This window comes from Poecilia mexicana, unplaced genomic scaffold, assembly GCF_051168715.1.
Source record: "Poecilia mexicana isolate PSO_F unplaced genomic scaffold, ASM5116871v1 scaffold_4, whole genome shotgun sequence".
Lineage (NCBI taxonomy): Eukaryota > Metazoa > Chordata > Actinopteri > Cyprinodontiformes > Poeciliidae > Poecilia > Poecilia mexicana.
Window position 1 is genome coordinate 20,225,363 of NW_028263373.1, and position 20,162 is coordinate 20,245,524.

At 36.9% G+C, this 20,162-nt stretch overlaps 1 protein-coding gene across 1 annotated transcript; it reads right to left on the reverse strand.

Annotated features, from left to right (window-relative positions):
* Positions 1–11,981: 11,981 nt before the first annotated feature.
* On the reverse strand, positions 11,982–19,814 carry LOC106904551 (regulator of G protein signaling 5-like). The gene is made up of 5 exons (XM_014968942.2): positions 19,658–19,814; positions 19,096–19,209; positions 17,863–17,924; positions 14,639–14,805; positions 11,982–14,467 (listed from the first exon to the last, which is right to left on the reverse strand). The coding sequence occupies exons 1-5, from the start codon at positions 19,699–19,701 to the stop codon at positions 14,303–14,305; spliced, it is 552 nt and encodes a 183-aa protein (XP_014824428.1). The 5' UTR covers positions 19,702–19,814; the 3' UTR covers positions 11,982–14,302.
* Positions 19,815–20,162: the final 348 nt, after the last annotated feature.

Sequence of the window (20,162 nt, forward strand, 5' to 3'; positions counted from 1 at the left end):
GATGTTTTGTTTGCTGTGTATTATTCCATTTACATTCCGTTCTGCATGCATGCTTTATCATTTAGTTACCTGACACATTGGGGACATACCTGTGGATGTATTTTTAGGGCCACACCTGCAACACGCTGCTTTCTTGTTAGACATAATGCGAATGTCAAAAGAGGTCAGCCAAGATATCAAGAAGAGAAATGTGGAGCTGCACAAGTCTACAGACATTTCACCCACGCAGGCAATGCAACTAAATACTTAGGAACGTAAACTTCTGATTTTGAAAGAATTAAAACACTAACAGTAAAATTGTAGCAGTTACTCAAAAAGAAACAGGCAGCCAGTGTAAAGTAGATAAAACAGGGATGAAGTGCTCACATTGAGAAAGGCTTCATTTTGTTGATGAACCTCAAATGCTAAAAACTAGGCTGATATATTATAACTATTAAGTACCTACAGACTTTTTGTCTAATGGCTGGTAACTGCAAGTCAACTTGAATGCTCCGTTAGGCTGATTGGAAACAAAACCATGGCAGTCTTAGTTATAGGTGAATGTGTGTGTTCTTGAAGCTGGTAACAGCCCATCTTGTTATCCAATTGACAAATATTAATAGGAAAACATAAAGATGTGCTTTGTTAACTTTGCCAGTTCAGGCAATAAGCTCCTCCTGACACTCAATCATGGTCGGAGACGAGCAATAACAAAATTAATAAATAATAATAAATTATAGAAAATGTTACCGTAATATTTAATCAACATATAAAGAAAAAACAGAAAAGGGATTGAAGGTTTTTGTATTATGTTTTCATAATGGGCAAATCAAAACGTCTTTAATCTGTTACTGTCAAAACACGTAATTATGGCGGATTTCTAATGCAATTAGGATCCATAATCATAAAAACACATTTACCACAGCCTATTCATAGATTTGTTTGCTGCAGGAAAGTGTCTAAACAGGAGACTCTTTGATGTTTTGACCAATTTATTAGCATAAAGTGTGTGTGTGTCCATGTTCATGTGTATTTAATCAGTTTTATACTTCAATACATCAGTAAATATGGGTCTGATTTGTTTACTTGAAGGTCTTAAGTAAAATTATTCTTATTACAGTAAATGTCTGTGATTTGCAGACCTACATCATTTCCAGTAGTGACTGTGCAGTGTTTTCAGATTACAGATCATTATCAAAATGTAACAGTATCACCTGATGATAAGCAGGGCACAGGGCAATTTTTGTCCAGAGGAAAAGGTGTAGGTGTGTCTGTTTGTGCATATCCCTGACTTATACATATCAGTTGGTCTAATGTTAGCACACTAGCTTAAGGACAGTAACAGTGGATTGACTTACACTTAAAGCACTGGTTTCATCTAATTTCCTCAAGCCGGTTGACCTCTGCATTTAATTATATGTTAAATATGGCTTGTGTTTATTTTCAGTCACCCGGGTCATGTCTACTACAACTTAAACAGAAAGCAACTGAAACTGAGCAAAATACTACTCGACTTTGAGTTTAAGGCTGTTGTAATGTCTGATAGAGGAATAATTCGATAGGAGAGGTAAAGTCTTAAAACATGTTAAAGAAAGACAAGGACAAAAAAAAACAGTAAACGATTTCCTGGAAAGCGTTTTATTTATTCAGCAGCATGTATCGGAACCCACTTAGAGAGGGACACTTGGGGTGGATTTCCGTGTCATTTTCAAGGACACTGTGACATTTTCAGAATGGTGGATGGATAATTTTATATAATAAGTATGATGAATGCTTTAAACCTCCTTAGAAAATTAAATAGAGAATGACCCCAATCCCCCATTGAATCCTTGATAAATGTATTGTAGATGGTGCAAAAGCTTTTTATAGGACCATGATGGAATTGCATGTCTACACAGCTATGTAATTGTCAATTCCTCATAAGAAAAGAAACAAAATAGCTGTTACTAAGAAACAATAAAACAAAATCTCTCTCTCTCTGTCTTTCTCTTTCTTCCTCTTTGTCTGTTTGTCTGTATAATGTTAACTATTAAATGCTGGTTTACCATCAGGGTAGGTTCACAGACCAAGCTACATTTCCAAAAGCCCAGATGTACCTCTGTTAACTGGACCAGTAACTTTGTTACAAAAACATAGCAACACTGAAGACCAACATGAGTTATAAATAGAGGTAATTCTTTTTAGTTGATGAGGTCAGATTTAAGCAGGTGCCAAACATCTCACCTCATTTGGCTTCCTATACGCCCTTTAAAGAGGCAGAAAAAAGGGATTCAGCCTAAATGGTTTGCTTTACTTTGTGACTAGGCCAATTCATTTCTGCGTTCTGAGCCTCAGCTCTGAGTGGTACGGCTTGTGTAACCCCCGAGACTAATCTTGCGCAACTCCTGCAGAACACCACAAAGGAAAAACCTCTGATGACCAAAGCACAACAGCAAAGACTAAATGAAAAACACTTTTACCTCAGGCAAAGTTTGGCCCAGAGGTTATCAGTCAATGGATCTTGTGAGGAAAAAAAAAAGGCCTACAGGAAAAATCTGTAGGCTTGAGCAAAGTTCAGAAACACAAAACAACATCTAGTTGCTGTTTGGGGGAGATGGAAAGCTTTACAAAGATATGCTTGTAAGAGTTGACATATGGGGAAGGGAATGTTGGAGACAAAGGTTACATTCCAATAGTAATACAATGATAAATTGACAAATACGTCATACCAAAGAATTTAAAGATACCAAGGGAAAAAAAAACAACAAATAATTTTTAATAATGCCTACCTGTATGTGGTAATCTACTCTATTTGTTGTTGCTGTTTTTCAGGAATGTAAGCAATTTAATATGAAATTGTAAAAAAATTCAGATCTCATATGGTCCTTTTTCAGATTCCACACTTCAAAGTACAAGATAAACAAGCGAGAGGATTAAGTGCAAGTGATGTTGTTTTAAAGAATCATCCACTATCTTGACGTTCGGTCAAATGCACAACAAATATTGAGAGCAGCTGTGGATTTTACTGGAAGAACAAAGAAAGTAAATGGTATGTGACTTGAAATGAGGGGTGGAAAAAACTAAGTTTAAAGGGAAATAATGGGACACAGATGTGACTGTTCAAGGCAAGGTCAAGCAATCATGGAGACATAAAGCACATAAAGTGAATGAGTGATTAGGTCTTATTAGCACTAACAACACAAAAAACAATAAACCCAAAAAGGACAGAAGAAGAAAGACAACATTGAACAGGAGACATAGAAATTTAGCTTTTTCAAATGCCTTAAGATTATAGTATGCTTTTTTTCTAAATGTTTGTGCTTACAACTAAATAGTTCAAAGTCAATTTATCCAACTGAGAAAACTGGTTTAGATTTTTTATATATTTTAACATCTACTTGTAAAAACACTGCCACATATCACACTAGACAGATCGTTGTCAGCTTCCTTTCCTCACAAGAATCGACATTAGGCAATTTCCCTGGCAGGATATTGGAAGCATCCATACATATAAAGAGCCATGCAAGGTTTAAAAACACAAAGTGAATATTACAAATTAAAAAATCATGTCAAGGAACTGTTGACATGCTGTTGTCTGAGGATCCAACCTCAGACAACAGCAGGAGGTGCATGACTGAAAAAAAAGATTTTGCTAACCAGAAGTCAGAAAACAATATTTACACTGGAAAGTCTGGTCCTCAAGGAAAACATACGTTTTGGATGTTTCCCTGCATCAAAACAGGCTTTTGCTGAACTGGATTAATCTGAATCAGGTGTGTTAAAACTGGGGATGATCTAAAACATACAGGGCAGTGTGCCTTGAGGATCGTGGTTGAGAAGCTTTAGAGGATTTTCAAAAAAACATTAGTGAACAAACATCATCATGAAGACCAAGGAACACATTAGACAGATAAGGGATAAAGTTGCAGAGCTTAAAACAGTGCTAAAAAAACATAGCTCAGTCCGACTCACTGAGAACAATTGTATCCATAATTAAAAAACAAGAAACAGACAAAGTAGTATGCAAGTTTGCAGCTGCAGTCCCTTCAAAGACTCTGCCGTTTCTGAAGGGACTCCAGGGATGCTGGCAATATGAATTACACCTGCATACTAAGTATATGTATATATTGACTTCCTTGGAGGCAGTGTCTGCAAAGCCTTCTATGCAAACCTGTAAAAAATCTATTCATCATCTAACATGCTTAACCCTATCTGGGTAGCAAGGGGTGCTGGTTCCGACCTCCATCGCAGGACTGCACAGAGACAGACAAGACAAACAATCATGCACAGACATGATTGTTTGAAGCACCAAAACCTAAGAAGAATTTAGATCAAGATCAATCAACACTCATGTTTTTGGGAAATAGCCGTGCATGCACAGGGAGAACATGCAAACTCCATACAGAAAGATCCCGGGCTGGGATTCGAACCCATGTTTGCCACTGTGCAGCCCCTGTAAAATATCCATAAATGCTTCTTAAATTTTTTTTTTAATTGTCAGTCCAAGACCTTTCAAAGCTTTTCCCCTACTTCCTGCTTTTTTTTTTTTATATTAAAGCATCACCAATTACATTTTTAAAATCATTTGTTGCAAGTGTCAAAGAAATCTACACGGAGGACTTCACAATCATTTCTGCAGGCTGTGGCATAGAATAACTGTCGAATAACTGAATAACTGTACTGTTTCATCAACCAATCAAATTTAGAGTTAGTGACACCAAGGCCTTCTAGCAGGCGTAATGTGACATCAGCTTATTCACACCCCTTGATTGGATGGTCAGAAAGTGTTCTAGCCAGAGCTAAAACCTGCATGTGGAGTGAACAAACTTTCAAACAACAGTTAATGACTTTTGAGGGAAAGAGAGTAGATCTACAGTTGAGCTAGCAGGTGTGCAGGAAAACAGATCTCCACAATGAAATGGTGAAGTGAAACAGATAAATCTTTTAAAAAACTGAAAGACTCTCACTTCTTTATGTAAGGAGGAACTTTCATTTTGGGGACACAACAAAAACGTTAGATCCAAAAGCAAAGGAAACTCTGTGGACCTTCTTGGTGTCATAGATGTACACAGAGCAGATTTACATTCCCAGCTGTCCACTAGTAAAGTGTTTAGTGGAACATCAGGCAAATGAAAAATGGCCTTACTGCTGCTATTGCCGAGGTGATGGAAGAAGAGATCATAAGGGCAGTTAATAAAGCACCATTTCTCTCTGTTATGGTGGATGAGACAACAGATGCGAATAAAGTAGTGCAGCTGGCATTGGTCCTGCATTGCATAACGGACACAGGTGTCAAAGAGGGCTTTGTCGGATTTGAGCCATTGGAAGCGAGTGGATGACATTGCAGGTCTTATGATCCAATTTATGGTGGAAAATAAATGTCTGGGTAAAGTTGTGGCGCAGTGTTTTGTTGGTGCAGGAGTCATGTCTACTGGACTAAATGGGATGCAAGCTAAGGAAAAGGAAGAAGCACCTTTGGCATTATTTATACACTACGGTAACAATTTAGTACTGACACATCAAAGTTGAAGGAATGCAAGATCATTTTCTGCGCACCTCAATGGTGCAGTTTTTGTCTAGATCACCAAGATGCACACAACCGCTGGATGAAATCTGCCAGCGGACGTCTCAGTCGTGTGGCAATTTACATCAGGAATGGTCAATACAGTCTTTGAGAACAAACTGCTCTGAAGCTCTTCCCCCCTTTTTTTCCTGAACATGTAACTGTTCTGTTTTTGTTAGGCAACAGGATGTGTCTCGAAAATTAACGTCTTTGTTCCTGAGTGCATTAGCAAACTCAAAATTGTTTTACATCAGGGGTCCCCAAACTACGGCCCGCGGCCGCCACGTCATTTGGTCCGGCCCCCTGAACAATGCCGGATCTGGCCCGCCTCCTCATACCAGAGAGCATTCAGTGTTTTTTTTTTCATTTATTGTATTTTCTGGTTTATATGTGGATTTTCTTCAACCACCAGGGGGCTTGAGCAGATGTGAAACTAATTTTCCCTCAATGGAATATATACTAGTCAGTCCCAGTCACCGTTTCACTCACGGTATTTTCCATTTGCATTCTGGGTAAAAAAAGCGCAAATGTGTCGTTGCGCGCTCAACCCCCCCCGCTCGACAGTTTCACAGTTTCAAAGACAGAACAGCCTCCTCCTCCTCTCTTCCCCCCCGCCCCCGTTGACAAGAATTTTCTAAGGTTTCTTTCTCCAAAAACTGAGACTAGCCCCCGACCAGAGAAAGGAACAGCTATGTGGCCCTCGCAGGAAAAAGTTTGGGGACCCCTGCTTTACATATTGCTTTTGGTTCAATGAATTCCCTCTGTGGGGATTTTTAGGCCACCCATATACAGGACTGTTTTTACTGCACGTAATGACACTCTTACCAGCTATAGCCTGTTATCTTTTGCTATTGTTCTGGGATTAAAATCCTTTTTTGCATTTCTGTGGGTGTTGTATGCACTTTATGCAAATACCTGGTTTTATCTGTAATTACTGTTCATTTTTTCTGATGACAAATCAGTTCCCTACAACATTTCCTAACGTTGTAGGAAACTGTTTGACCTTTGTTGTAATTTTCTCTTTTGTATTTTGTAGCATTCTCCATCTAATCAGTGTGCTCTGTTCTCCTCCTCCTCTGTCTCTGACTGGTACTGTGATTAGATTAGCTCCTCTGTAAACACCACATTGATAAAAAAAAGTCTGATTTAATAAAATCAAGTAAAAAATCTAACAATAATCACCAGCATTAGTTTGTGGATAAGAGAAAATAGTATAATGTCTTTAAGTATGTTTTCCTCTAAAAGAAATAAAATAAAATAAAAAATAAAATATATATATATATATATATATATATATATAATTCTCGAGGTTTTGTCTTGCAAGTATGTGTGTTTCTTTGCTCGCAGCTGTAATAATGCCCAGGTCCTGGACGGGCTGAGACACTCTGGCCCTAAGCGGTACTCCATTTTGCATTAACCTGCTTATCGGTGGATTTTTTTCTCCAGGCTTTCAAACGCTGAGCAGCTGTGAGCTTTGATAATTGAAACCTGTCAGGAGGGTCTGGAGCTCTAATGTCATCAGGCGCACAAGAAAGCACGTACCCTCTGATACACATGGACACAAAAGCACTTATCTCTACCACACGATTATGCATGCACCAAGTACATACAAGACACACATCCCTGTTGCCACATGTCTGGATGTGTGGTTTAACATCTAATGATGTTTCATTTATAAACGTTACAGGATAAAATTGATCTTCAGAATATGTCTGCACCTTCTCATTAACTATGGAAGTGTTGCATAACGTGCTTGCAGTCATATTTGCTAAATTAGAACATTATTAAAAACTTTAATTATTCCCACAACTCATTGCTTGAGGGGGAATAAATGATCTGGATGGCATACAGACTATTGTTTTCAAGCCTCTAGTTTTCTTTATTTATTCAATATGTTTAAAATTAGAATATTGCCTCAGACTTACAATAAGAAAACATTTGTGATGATGTAGCCTCACAAGTATGCTTAATAACACTCAAAGTTTTATATTTTACTTCATACAGAAATAGAACTGAAAATGAATTACCTGGCATTGTTGGTGGCATCAGCATAGACAAGGAAAAATGTCAGGTACTCTCTATGTTAGGAGTGTAATTACAGGCATTTTCTTTGAAATACATCTTGAAGTATTTTAAAGGGTAGAGTCATCAAGTGGGAGGTGGTGAGGAGAGACGCAGGCTGAACCCAGGTTGTGGTGAAAATGATGTGATTTAATGAAGGAAGCTCCAAACAGGAAGACTGAATAGGAGAGCTAAGCTTAACCAGGACTATCCAGTTCAACTGCCCAGCTCTCAACAGACAAAACTGACATTAGACGAAGACCCAACAAGAGACAAAGACAACAGGTGGGCTTAAATACACAGGGAGGGTAATCAGGTAACTAGAAACACCTGGGAAGCAATCAACAGGGAAGACAGGACAGGAACAGGAAACACAGAAAACCTCAAAAATAACTACACAGAAAACACCGAACATAACAGGTAGAAGTAAGCCACTGGCATTGTAGATCGTTTTTCTATGTCATAAGCACAGATGAAAACAGTCTGGACTGCAACACATACAGGGAAATCAGGCCCACAGGATCTTTCAAAGTGGGTAGAGGTTTACAGGGAATACTATACCAAATCCATCAGTTTAGTTTGCATCAAAATAACCTAATAATCATGGGATGGTAAAGATTTTTTTAAAGGGGCAAGTTAGTGAGCAATTGCTTTTGAGGAATTGGCCAAACTTTTTTAAAAGCATAGTTTTGATAATAAACTAAATGCCTTTTAATCATGTTTTGAATCGTAATAATAATAACAATAATAATACCAATAGTCAAATGTGGCATGCCATGCTGACTTGTGGAACTTTATGTTGTGCAACTGTGAACGTTGATACTTTCGAAAAATGAAAGAGACTTAAATGAAACTTAAATGAACATGTTTAAGCACCCACAACACGACCTCATAAGGGAGTCAACGGCTCCTATTTTTTTGTTTCCATGAAGTACATTTTCAAAACAATCTAAAATTCCTAGCATTTCTTTCTTTTTTTCATGAGATCACTAATGTTCATCCTGACAGAAAAGGCTGCCATAAAGCTATGGTTGCAACAGAAATTAAACCTGCAAGCGTTTGGATGGGTATTGCAGGTCAGCGCCACTCCTGCCTTGTGGCGACCACACCACAAGGCACCATCTCCATCATTGTCTCCCTTGTCAGGGTTCTCAATCTTATAAGTTGTTATAATACATCAGTGCTATTCCTGAACCTGTCCACAAGGTGGCTCTTTTAGTGAATGTTCCAAAACACCTTCAGTCCAGTTTGGTACAGACCCAGGGCAAGCCTTAAAAGACTGAAAGAAATCCAACCTTGCATTTTTGTCACCTTCTGCTTGAGGGCGAATGATCGGCGAGGACTTCCTGTAGGCTTTGGAGCAGATGATGCCATCACGTTCTCACTAAAACGAGAATAGAAGAGCACATCACCCCAGCTCTAATGTCCTTACATTAACTCCAAAAACAAACTTTCAGAAAACTCCAAAACAGCTGAAACACTGACTTCATTTACATTAAAAAACCCTCCCACTTAGAGTTGCCTTTGATTAATGTTAATATATTTGATGCGTACTTGCTTGATGATGGCATTTGAAGCAATGTAATATTTATTGCTTGTTTCAGAATTTGTTACGGTATTATATTTTTATGATGTAAAGAACTTGGAATTCCCTTGTTGCTGAAATATGCTATGTAAATAAACTTAACTTGACTAAAATAAGGATGATGGAAATTAATCAAGCAATGTTTTGGATTTGGGAGTATTTATCCCTTGACATTTAAGCTCAGACAAACTTAAACGGATTAAACTGAGTGTATTATGGGCTTTCTTAGAAGACACATGAAGCTTAATCAGACAAAGAGAAGCAGCTGGGTAAGCTGTAAGCAGTCTGAAGCTGATAAGTGGCAGGAGTTAACAGGCAGGTTGACAAACAAAGGACAGCTGGTCAGCAGGTGAGACATGACTGAATATGGCAAACAACGTATCTGCTCAATGCTCTATAGAACGTCACTCCAGATTAGGTAAGATTCACACCTGTGACTATCAAGTATTGACTGTCAGCATAGAATCAACAGATTAACAAGTCATGTTCTGCACCAAACATGAATTATTTGTCACCATAGAAACTGAAGAATATTGCACTCCTGATCTTGAGTTTCATAATGTGCTCTTTGATTGTGATTGTGTGATTAACAGACATTGTTCACAAAATTTTCAGTAAAATATTACACTGATCTTCACAGAATGAAAGTGGAATTTAAATTGGGCTTGGCCGTCTTCGTTTTCTAGGTCAAGTACCTTAATTACTGTGACAGACAAAAATGAATCGTGTGAATGAGGGCCGACGTCACTGTTCACTGTGTAAGGGTTTTGAGTTCATCCTATCCACACCATCTGCTTTCAATAAATCCTGCAAACACTAAATAAAGGGAAGATTAGACATGGTGTCATTCTAAACCTGACTGAGCACAAAGACTCTGTGAGTTTCATAATTTCATGTGAATTTATTAACATGAAGACATGATCCTCTGACTAGTTTGGGGAAAGCCAGTGGCTTAAAGTCTGAATGGACTTGAATTCAGACCTGAAAAAAACGAGATAATACAAACAGAAGACAAAGAAGCATGTCAATTATTTAACAACATACATTAGAAAACAGAATAATAACAACAACAAAATACAGCCACATCATTCATGTGACAAGTCAACTTGTTTTTAAAAGAAGGTACATTGATAACATACTATGGATTTTACTAGGTTCATAAAAGTCAACAATAAAATTAAGGTTCTGACATTTTTTTCCAAGTTCCAATCATTGAGTGCTTAAAAATTGAATTAGGATTGCCCGTCTGATGTACTGTTGTGACTGATGAATATATATTACAGATTAGAATGCGTAGATGTACAGATGACATCTAGATGATAAATGGTGGTAGATTATACAACTATGTGGTTCAAATATTGTGTTGAGAATGGCAAATTAGTCATTATTATTGTGGGCATAAATTGACACAAGATTTGACGCAAGAAATCACCACCTCTTCAGTATTAGCATGTTATGTTGCATTTATGTTTTAACTTTACTTTTCCAAAAGGTTTTAAATCTGACCATAAGTCTACTAAGCCTGATATTTTATACTTTACAACCCCTCCAACTACGCTGGAGGGGCTGGCACCAAGGGCGTCAAGGATGGAGGGGGCTTGGAGTGGGCTCATGTGGTGGGCTCATGGTTCATGGTTGTGTTGGGTTTGGAGCTCTCTTGTGGGGGTATGCCCTTGTGGATGGGAGATTTGGAGCTTTGGGTGTCTGGGGCTCCGATTTCACCATGTCTACCTCGGGGACAAGTGTGTCGATCTCCTTGGCAGTCAGGTACTTCTGAGAGCAACACTCCCAGACAGGAAACTTTAAAAGAAACATACATTTTGTGATATTTGAATGATGTTTACTTGTAACAAAACACATTTTGTATTGCATAGTGAATTCAATAATATTTTTCATAGGAATTAAATGTATACATAAAGTTTATGAATGAATGAACTGTAGACAGTAACACGAGTGCTATGGCAGTTTCACATGCCTTGCAAGCCTTAGCAAGATAATAGTTATATTGTATACTGGTAAACACAATTGATTTATATATATATATATATATATATATATATATATATATATATATATATATATATATATATATATATATATATATATATATATATTCAGCCTTTTCACATGACATAACTTTAAGACTTCACATTACCAGGTTTCTGGAAATATGTCAAAGTATTGTATGTTATGCAGCTAAACAAAGTTTCGGTCAGAAAGTCACCGACCTCCTTTGGGGACTAAAAGTATGTGACCTTTTCCATTACGCCCAAGAAATCTTGCAGTAACTGATGGGTCCTTGGAATTTGTGACACTGTTTGCAGCCAGTTCTTCAGACGCGTCTGCTTCCGCTCTGCTCTTCAAACCCTACTGACGTTTGAGTTGCGTACTTCTTACATGCAGCCTTGTGCTATGTGCAGCTTTTGATTTTTGTTCTGTCCAGTCCACCATTTAGACAAAACTAAAGGAGGTCTTTAATTTATTTCATTATGTTCTGACTAAAGTTGTCATACGATTTGCAAAAGACATCGTTTTTTTTCTCTTTTACTATTTTGAGCTGACATTCATTTAGAAACAAGTTCGGTTTAGTCTCCTTGTTGTGAGAGTAAATGCTGGCGTCTGCCTTCAGCGGAACAATAGCCTTGAAACTCTTCTCTAGGATTTTTTTCTATTTAAGAAAAAGCTTTTTCCGTTTGAAGATCATCTCACCAAGTCTTCCAAACCCGCTATAACACTTTGATCCCCATGACAAAAAAGTAATCTTTGCATCCACAAAACTTTATAGTTGTCTAGTGAAGAAAAACAGTGACAAAAGAAAGTCAAAGTTTGTTTTTATAACAGTAGAAAGATCCTATGAGCTCTCTGCAGCTCTCCATGAAAAGAATCATTGACTCCATTGTTGTATTTAGAATAACTTAGATGGGTATTTACAAATATAAATAAATACATCTTCAACAATTGTATGCATTATATATATTTTATGTGATCCACTACAAAACATACATGCAAGGCTACATGCAATTACATATATTCAGCATTATTAAAGCCCTCACATTATATATTTTATGATATTCCAATGATTTATTAGCTTGTAGTTCTAGGGTTCTGGCACCAGACTGGTCAATCTGTGCCCCTATGGACCCTGTCGACAATTCTCTCCAAAATGATTGGATAATTGATGTACTTGTCATCTAGTGCAGTATATAGGAAGTTTAAAATTCAGTTAATGACTTGAAAATGTTTTTTTTTTTTAAATACCATCTGAAATTAGTGAGCTGTATTGGTATGTTAAGGGCTTAAAATGCTGAATATATTGAATATAGATTTGTTTTCAGTGGTGGTTAAAAAATAATTTCTAAATTTAAAAGGAAAAAAGAGTACATATAATCACATTTAATGATGAATACATTTGTCAACAATCAACTCATTGCAAAACACTTTACACTTAAACATTGCACTCTTACAACAACCTCTGCATTATATCAGATTATCTTGACCAAGTGTACCTGGGTGATTTATGATTTCTTGTAGCTTAAAAAAATTGATGTCTTGTGGTTTAAATGCTGTATAATGGAGATAATTGTAAAAATAAAATAAAAAAAACTACAGGATTTGTAATTTTGATAATGTTTCTCCTGTGGATATTCATTTGAGTCTTAAAGTTAACTTGCAATAAGTGGATTTACAAATATAATTGCCTACATGGCATGGTATTATCAAGTGCTGCAAACCTTTAAGTTCCTTCTCCCATGTTTTTATTAACTGGACCTCTTAGGGACCTGGCATGTGTACTTGCAGTGAAACTTTAGTTTTATCACATGGGGAAATAAAAAAGAACTTTCTTCATATGAACCCACAACTCTGTTTATGCCGTTTATAAAATTGAGATTCCCTCCTACTTGGTTTTCCCATCTTAGCAACTTGCATTTTAGTGGCAACCTAAGGGTTGAACCACTGAGCCAGCTAGTCAGCACTGTTCTCATGAATTGCTCCCACAGGAGGAATTACAACTAAAAGGTGGGTTTGGTAATAATCCAAGTGTGCTAATAATGGAAATGTGAAACAGTTATGTGGAGAAACAGGAAAATCCATTTTTGTGCACTGATACAGCTTCATACTTATAAGTAAATTATGATAACAAAGGATTTTAAATGTTTTGCCCTTGACTTGCAACAGCTTCCTTTGCATGTCTTTTTTATAGATAAATGACTCATTTCTCTCCCAGACACTAAAATGTATGTAAAATAAGTGTTTATAGAGTTTTATTGTTAAAATCACATAAGCATGATATAGTCTTACATTCAGTTTTAGAAAACTTTTAATGCATTTTTCTCATGAAGACTATCTAAACTGGTCATCATCTGTTAAGAAGAATTTTGTTGGTCAGTAAGAATGAAAATAATAACGTTTGTCAGTTTGCATGCTTAAAGTCTGTTTTGTGAAATTACTTATTTCATTAATTATTTGCTCTGAAATTAAACCAACGAACACTCCCAAGGCTTACTTAGAAATGCAACTATTTCCTCATAAGATTAAGCCATCGTCATCGTTTTTTTTTTTTTTGTATATATAAATGTTTACAAACAAAATATTGATGTAGAAAGTCTTAGAACTTAAAGTTCTATGGTAAAATTGATGGATTTGTGGCAAAGCAACTTTTGAAATATCTCATAAATTTTGACAGATGTAACATTTGTTTTTTTTTAAAGTGTATTCAGATGTTTTCTCATCCCAAATTAAAGGAGCAAATTGAAAAATGAAAATGTTCCTGCTTTCTAATCTTTTTTTGTTTCAGTTACTTTGAATATTGAGGAGATATATCTGACGAATATACCAGGGGAAACTTTAACAATAACAGGTTCAATCAACTTCCCCAAAAATCTCTAGTTCAGATAGAAATTCAGGAACATGTGTTACGTGGAAAGATGGGGCTGTTTCAAGATGCAGTTTGTCATTTTAAATAAATTTAGAGCCAAATTTTGAAACCTAATTTTGAGAATAGTTAAATTCTTTACTCAGTCATATGCAGAAGTGCTTTATATATATTTGCTTGAATCAAATGTGTGAATTTGGCTTCATTTTTAAAAATCAGCTGCTGTTTGAAACCTCCCCACCTTCCTGGCCTCTTTCTTGGCTTAGTTGACCAGAAGCTCCTGGTACTGGTCAGAACGGAGGAAACGACCAAAGGAGTCTTTCTCCATCAGGGCATAAATTCTCTTTTGAGCCAGATCAAAGGTAGAAGATGACAAAGCCACCAGGTTCCTCAGGGTCACATCCTTGGTGAAGTGGTCAATGTTCACCTGGTGAGGAAAAGTTATAAAATATGCAGTTAGCAGAAAAAAACAGACACAAATCGAGTCTAACATTGCTTAATGGGCACATACAATATAAATAACTTATTCTATTCATATATAATATTAATATGGAATATTATATTATAGAATATAACATAGGAATGGGCATTCTCTGACCTCTCGGGGTCCCTCTGACTGGATGAAGTCTTCATAGATCTTTTTGGCCTTGGCAGCCATCTTCATAGGATTCTTTGTCTTCTTGAAGTCCTCGCAGGCCATCCAGAACTCGATGTTTTCATCACTGAACTCAGACTGAAGGAAACTGCGGAAAGCAGCCAGGCCATCTGTCAAAGACAGAGGGAGTTAATAAAATCAATGAGGAGAACACAATAATAGATTTGCTTTAAGCATTAACTATACATCTGCGTGACACTTGAGCAAAGCATATCAGTTTACAGCCACATTAATTACATCACACGAGGAAGAAAAACGCTAAAAATCTTTGGGTTGGTTGCTAGTTGAATTTATATGACAAAGGAATTACTTAAATATAACATCTGTTTATCTATTTAACCTCTACTTACCACATTTAATAGTCACTTTTAAAAAGCCACTCATAAGGTTTTGGAACTCTATGACTGTATTGCAAACAGTTGTAAAAATTTGGACCACTGATGAACCTTCCTAGGAGTGGCCAGCCTACCAGTCTAATCCAGGAGAAAAAGACAACAAAACAACATTCAGAGCATCATGGACTCATTTGCCAAACATTAGGTTATCAGTTATCCTCAATGAAAAATAGAGTGGGCAAAAAAGGGCATTTAAGGGAAAACACCAGGGCCAAAATTATTGTCAACCAAAAAAATGACAAAGACTCTCATGTTATCTAGAAAGACATATTGAAGACTTCAAAGCTTTAGGAGAGTATTCCATAGAATGACAGAAGTGGAATGTGTTGTAAAGTGTTTCATCTCATTGTTCTTACCAAAACATATTTACGTTGACCAAAGGTTTCCCAAAGACGTTTCAGTTTTCTTCACTTAATACAAATGAGGCCCAAAATATGGTTGCTCTTAATAACTGCGCTGTCTTAACACACTTTTTTTTTTTTTTTAAATCACTGTCTGACATTAAATCAGACATAACGTTCGATGTTTAGGTGACATGGGTTACCACAAATTCTTATTATTGCTGAACGCATGAACTGCATTCTTTTCCATTTTGGAAGATTTACCTTTTGTTGTTACTTCATAGAATTGCATTCTAACTATGTACTTTCAGGAACGATTTGTTACTTTCAAAGTAAATGCGCTGTGGTTATCCCAAAGCATAAGATCCACACATCTCAGCCAGGGTTATTGTGATTTTACACAATGCCGGTGAAAGCTCCCATTGTCTGAACAAGCCGGTGTTGCAGATGATAAGCATTCTGCTGTGGCCTTAGGCTTTTATCTTCCATCTAAATGGCGGCTTGGTCCAAAATAGCTCTGAGTCGCAATCAAGCTCCAGCTTTTCCTTTTTTTTTTTTTTTGACAGACCTTTAGTACAAGGACACACATATGAGGAAGCACACATTCACAGGCACAAATGACAAACACTTTGTGTATATCAAAAATTAAAGACTGTTTAGCTCAACGCTTGTGTCAGCAGAATTTTGATTTTATTCTTAGTATTGGTTGGTTTCAACATTAAGTGAAAGAAATATAATTTTCCTGTATGAGCTACTTTGCTAATGTTGATGGAAAGTCATTAAACGATCATGACACAGCGGGTAGCAGCAACTGAGATATAAATGAGCCCTGTGGACTCTGTCTGATGTCTCCCTAGAGACGTTACCAACACACGAGTAACCTTCATGGGCAGCTTTAAACACACAAGCATAAGTGCGTACACAGACTAACTCAAGCATGCAAAGGCTATACAAATATATCTTTGAGCCTCAAACTGTGCTAAAGAAGTCACTTAGGAAGGCCTTTTGCCACCCACTGAGCCCCCCAGAGAAGATGTTTCAGTGTACACAAATCAGCTGCTCGGTGACATCTCTACGTGGTTTTAACACAAATGACTTATTAGCAGGATAGTTTACATGTATGGATAAATATCATTAACTGTTAGAGGTAATCATCCGTCTCTCCAGTTAGGCTTTCTGAGCACTTTGTGAGGTAAACAGTGGAGCAGGAGGTCTGCTTGTGGTATGCTCAGAGAATATAAATGTGTTTTCCCACACTGAGCGTTGCGAACATTTCTCCTAGTTTAGATTGGCACCTAAACTACTCCAATGTTAACATCATCTTTTAAGATATTCCAATCTAAATATGGCCTTGTAGATTACTTTTTTGCAGGCTCTTTACTATGCTTACATTTAGTCACGGGTCTTTGTTTTTCTGGGTGGTTGCATGGAGTGAATGTTGCTACAACAGATGCCTGATTATTTTAATATGTTGCCGAGTAATAAGAGTTTCTAAAACTTTGTTCTTTCCTTCATCATTATGTCCCTGTTTTCATAGTACAACTAGAATAACACAGAACTTTTTACTTTTCGAAAAGTTTCTTTCTTCCTTCCAGCTGCTCATCAGTGGACACAATTCATAGAGCCACATTGAGCTTTCACTTGTTTGAAACATTGACCCAAGTTTTATCTTGTTTATGAAGATGTTAAGCTACTTGATCAATTGCACATGCAAATTTATTTAAATGGTTAGATCTAAAAGTGTACATGAACTGGTTACAAATCTAGTTTTTAAACTTTTTCATTGCTGGACCATTTTTGCACTCACAAATTGAAAATCTGATCTTTTTAGTCCTGTAAACCTTAAACAAACTTACTTGGAAGAGATACTAAAAGAAAATATCCTCATCATTATATTTTCCATTACTAATTTCAATCCTAACTACTATCATTCAGGCTTTTAAACAAGCACACAAGCTGTAAAAATGTTTATGGAAACCAAGCCTTGCTTGGTGTGCTGAATCTGTTTAAACAAGACAGAGACTGGGCATCAGGAGAGGAGTATATGCTGTTTAGACATCAGTGGCTCTAGATGCTGTGTAATGGTGTGAATAGAACAAAATAATGATGCTTTTTGCAGCATCTTTGCTTGGCTGCACTCCCAACGACTCAAACCCGAATGCTGCAATGTGTCATTTTAAAATTGCTGTTATGTGCAATTTTTAGATTTCAGACACCGAAACTGTTGAGATAGAATATGCGAGTCACGCAGTTTGGGGAAAAACAAAGACAAAAAAAAAACTAAAGTCTTTATTAACCAGTATTGTCTCTTTAAAAACATTTGTTTTTAAAGAGACAACCTTTCTTTCTACAAATCCAGTTGTGGTTACAAATAAAATCCACAGCAACTAACATAGCCACTGTTAGAGCTCAAGGAAAGAACGGGACCTACAGCTGTTGTTCAGGACTCGCTCCAGACTCTCACGCCACTGAGCAGCCTCCTCAGGAGTAGGCCTGCATGGAGAAAAAGAAAATAAATAGTAAGAATTGAATTTATGGATATTTCTGGTGGGGGTGCTTAGTAAAATTTTTAGTTTTTTTTTTTTTTTTTCCTCAATTGGAGAACAATTTCAAGAAAAATCTGATGAGAAACCATAGATCAGTGTGAGTTATGAGTTTTAAAATAAAGAGAAGCAATGGAGGACATGTCTGAAATTTTGGTTTTGAAAAGATGTCTCAGCTTCCACACTTAAGTGTTGTGCCTGACTCTAGTGCCCTGTAATTTCAACAGAACACCAAGGTGATATTATAAAAAAAAAACAAGCAAAAATAAAATGTTCAGCTCCAGAAGGAAATTCTGAATTTATTAAAAAAATAATAATTAAATGACATAAATATTCACATATGTAGCGCACGTATTTCAGATCCACAAAGACTCCAACCTCAGACATGTTTTTCCAGTTGATTAAACTCTGGGAAACATTTCCCCAAAGCAGGTTCCATCTGGTATTTGGTGTGCGTCACACCAGTAACAAGAACGATTTCAACTCTGACTTTAATCTTTAAAACAAGTTCAAAGGGGTACAATGGATATCTAAGTTTGTGTTTGATCTTAACATGTTGTGACATTTCTGCCCCCTCTATGCTCTGTTTTCTGCACAGTTCTTCAGAGCTTCAGGTCTTAAATGCTTCTGGAAAGATTAGCGACAGAACTGTAAGTATTGCAATCAAACAATTTGTCAACAGCAGCCTGTGTTTATCTGAGCATTCCAGTTCCATGATTGCTCATTAGGCAACTACATCCGAGATAAATTTTGATGGTTTTTCTTGTCGTTTAGCTAAGATAAGTACAAAAATATTTCATACTTACACGGTTGTAATGCGACAGAGTCGAGGCAAAGAAAAGACAAAACAAAAGAAACAAAAAAAGGAAGGTCGAATGTCTCCCACACAATTTTATCTCCTAGAAATCTCTTCAAGGTATCTGCTTTGTAGCATTTGACATCTGAGCCAAATCAATGTCTGGGCAGGTCTAATCTCTTTTGATCAGCACCTCTTTGTGAATGCTCAGGGCCCTGTTCTTCCACTTCACCTTCACTTATCTGGTTAAGGCAACAGGCAATACACAGGCCACCTAGCAGGCACAGCCAATCATTAGTCTTGTAGAACAAAACAGAACACTCACTTCTGCAGCTTCTCCGGCTTCTTGTCAACCTTCTCCGGGTATGGGATGATGAGGTCGATGGCATTATCAGGCTTCTGAAGCAAAACTCCCAACTTTGACTTGATCTCTTTGGCCCTGGGTTAGGCAGATCAAGAGCAGATGTTACGTTTTTGGTTTGACATCTTGGAAAAAGTAACAGCGATCCAGTCAAAGTCCTCGGGATATAAATCACCATCATGCCATTGTGCTGATAACGTTGTTTAAAACCAAATGGTTTTGTTTTATGATTCTGATAAAGCTATAGTAGACAAACAGATTGTGTTGATCTCGGGTTGTTGCAAAGTTACTTTAAAAAAAAGAAAAAAAGATATTAACTTTCATGCTGTTACAAATAATAACAAAATTAATTTGAAGAGCCTCATAAAACCAGAAAAAAATACTTGGGACAAGATGTTAATCTGAGATAGAAAAAAAAAAAAAACACATTTGAACTTCCCTCGAAACTTTTCAGCACCCAAACTGAGTAACAACACAGTTTACATCTTGTTTTGCACAGTTAAAAACAGGTGAATAACACTCTTACCTCTCAAGACAGGTTTGCGGTAATGCAGCTAATCCTTTGCACATTTTCAGACGCTTTCAGTTGCGGCACTTAGAAGAGAATTGTTATTTCCTGTTAGCCCTTTGCAAGTCTCCTTGAGCTTTGTTTGCTGTCTGTCTCTGGATTTCACCACTTGGGGAGTTTTTATACAGACGCCCTTTGGGACGGAGGCCAGCAGCTAAGCCAATCAGACTGGAATGTCTACAGCATGGGCAGCTAAGCATCCTGGCTGAGGAAGGGTGGGTTTTCAGAAGTGAATGGATGTTTACCTAAAGCTTTCAATTAGCCAAAATCTCCTGGACACTTCTGCGGGATAAAGAAACAACATTAGTTTGCACTAATGTTAATTATTCCAATTTTACCTCTTGTGCAAGACACATGCTTTGTAACAATTGCACAATTTAATATTTATTTAACTACTAAACTAACTTTATTTATACATTACTTTTTATATACTTCCTCAGAATCAATTATAACACAAAGTGTT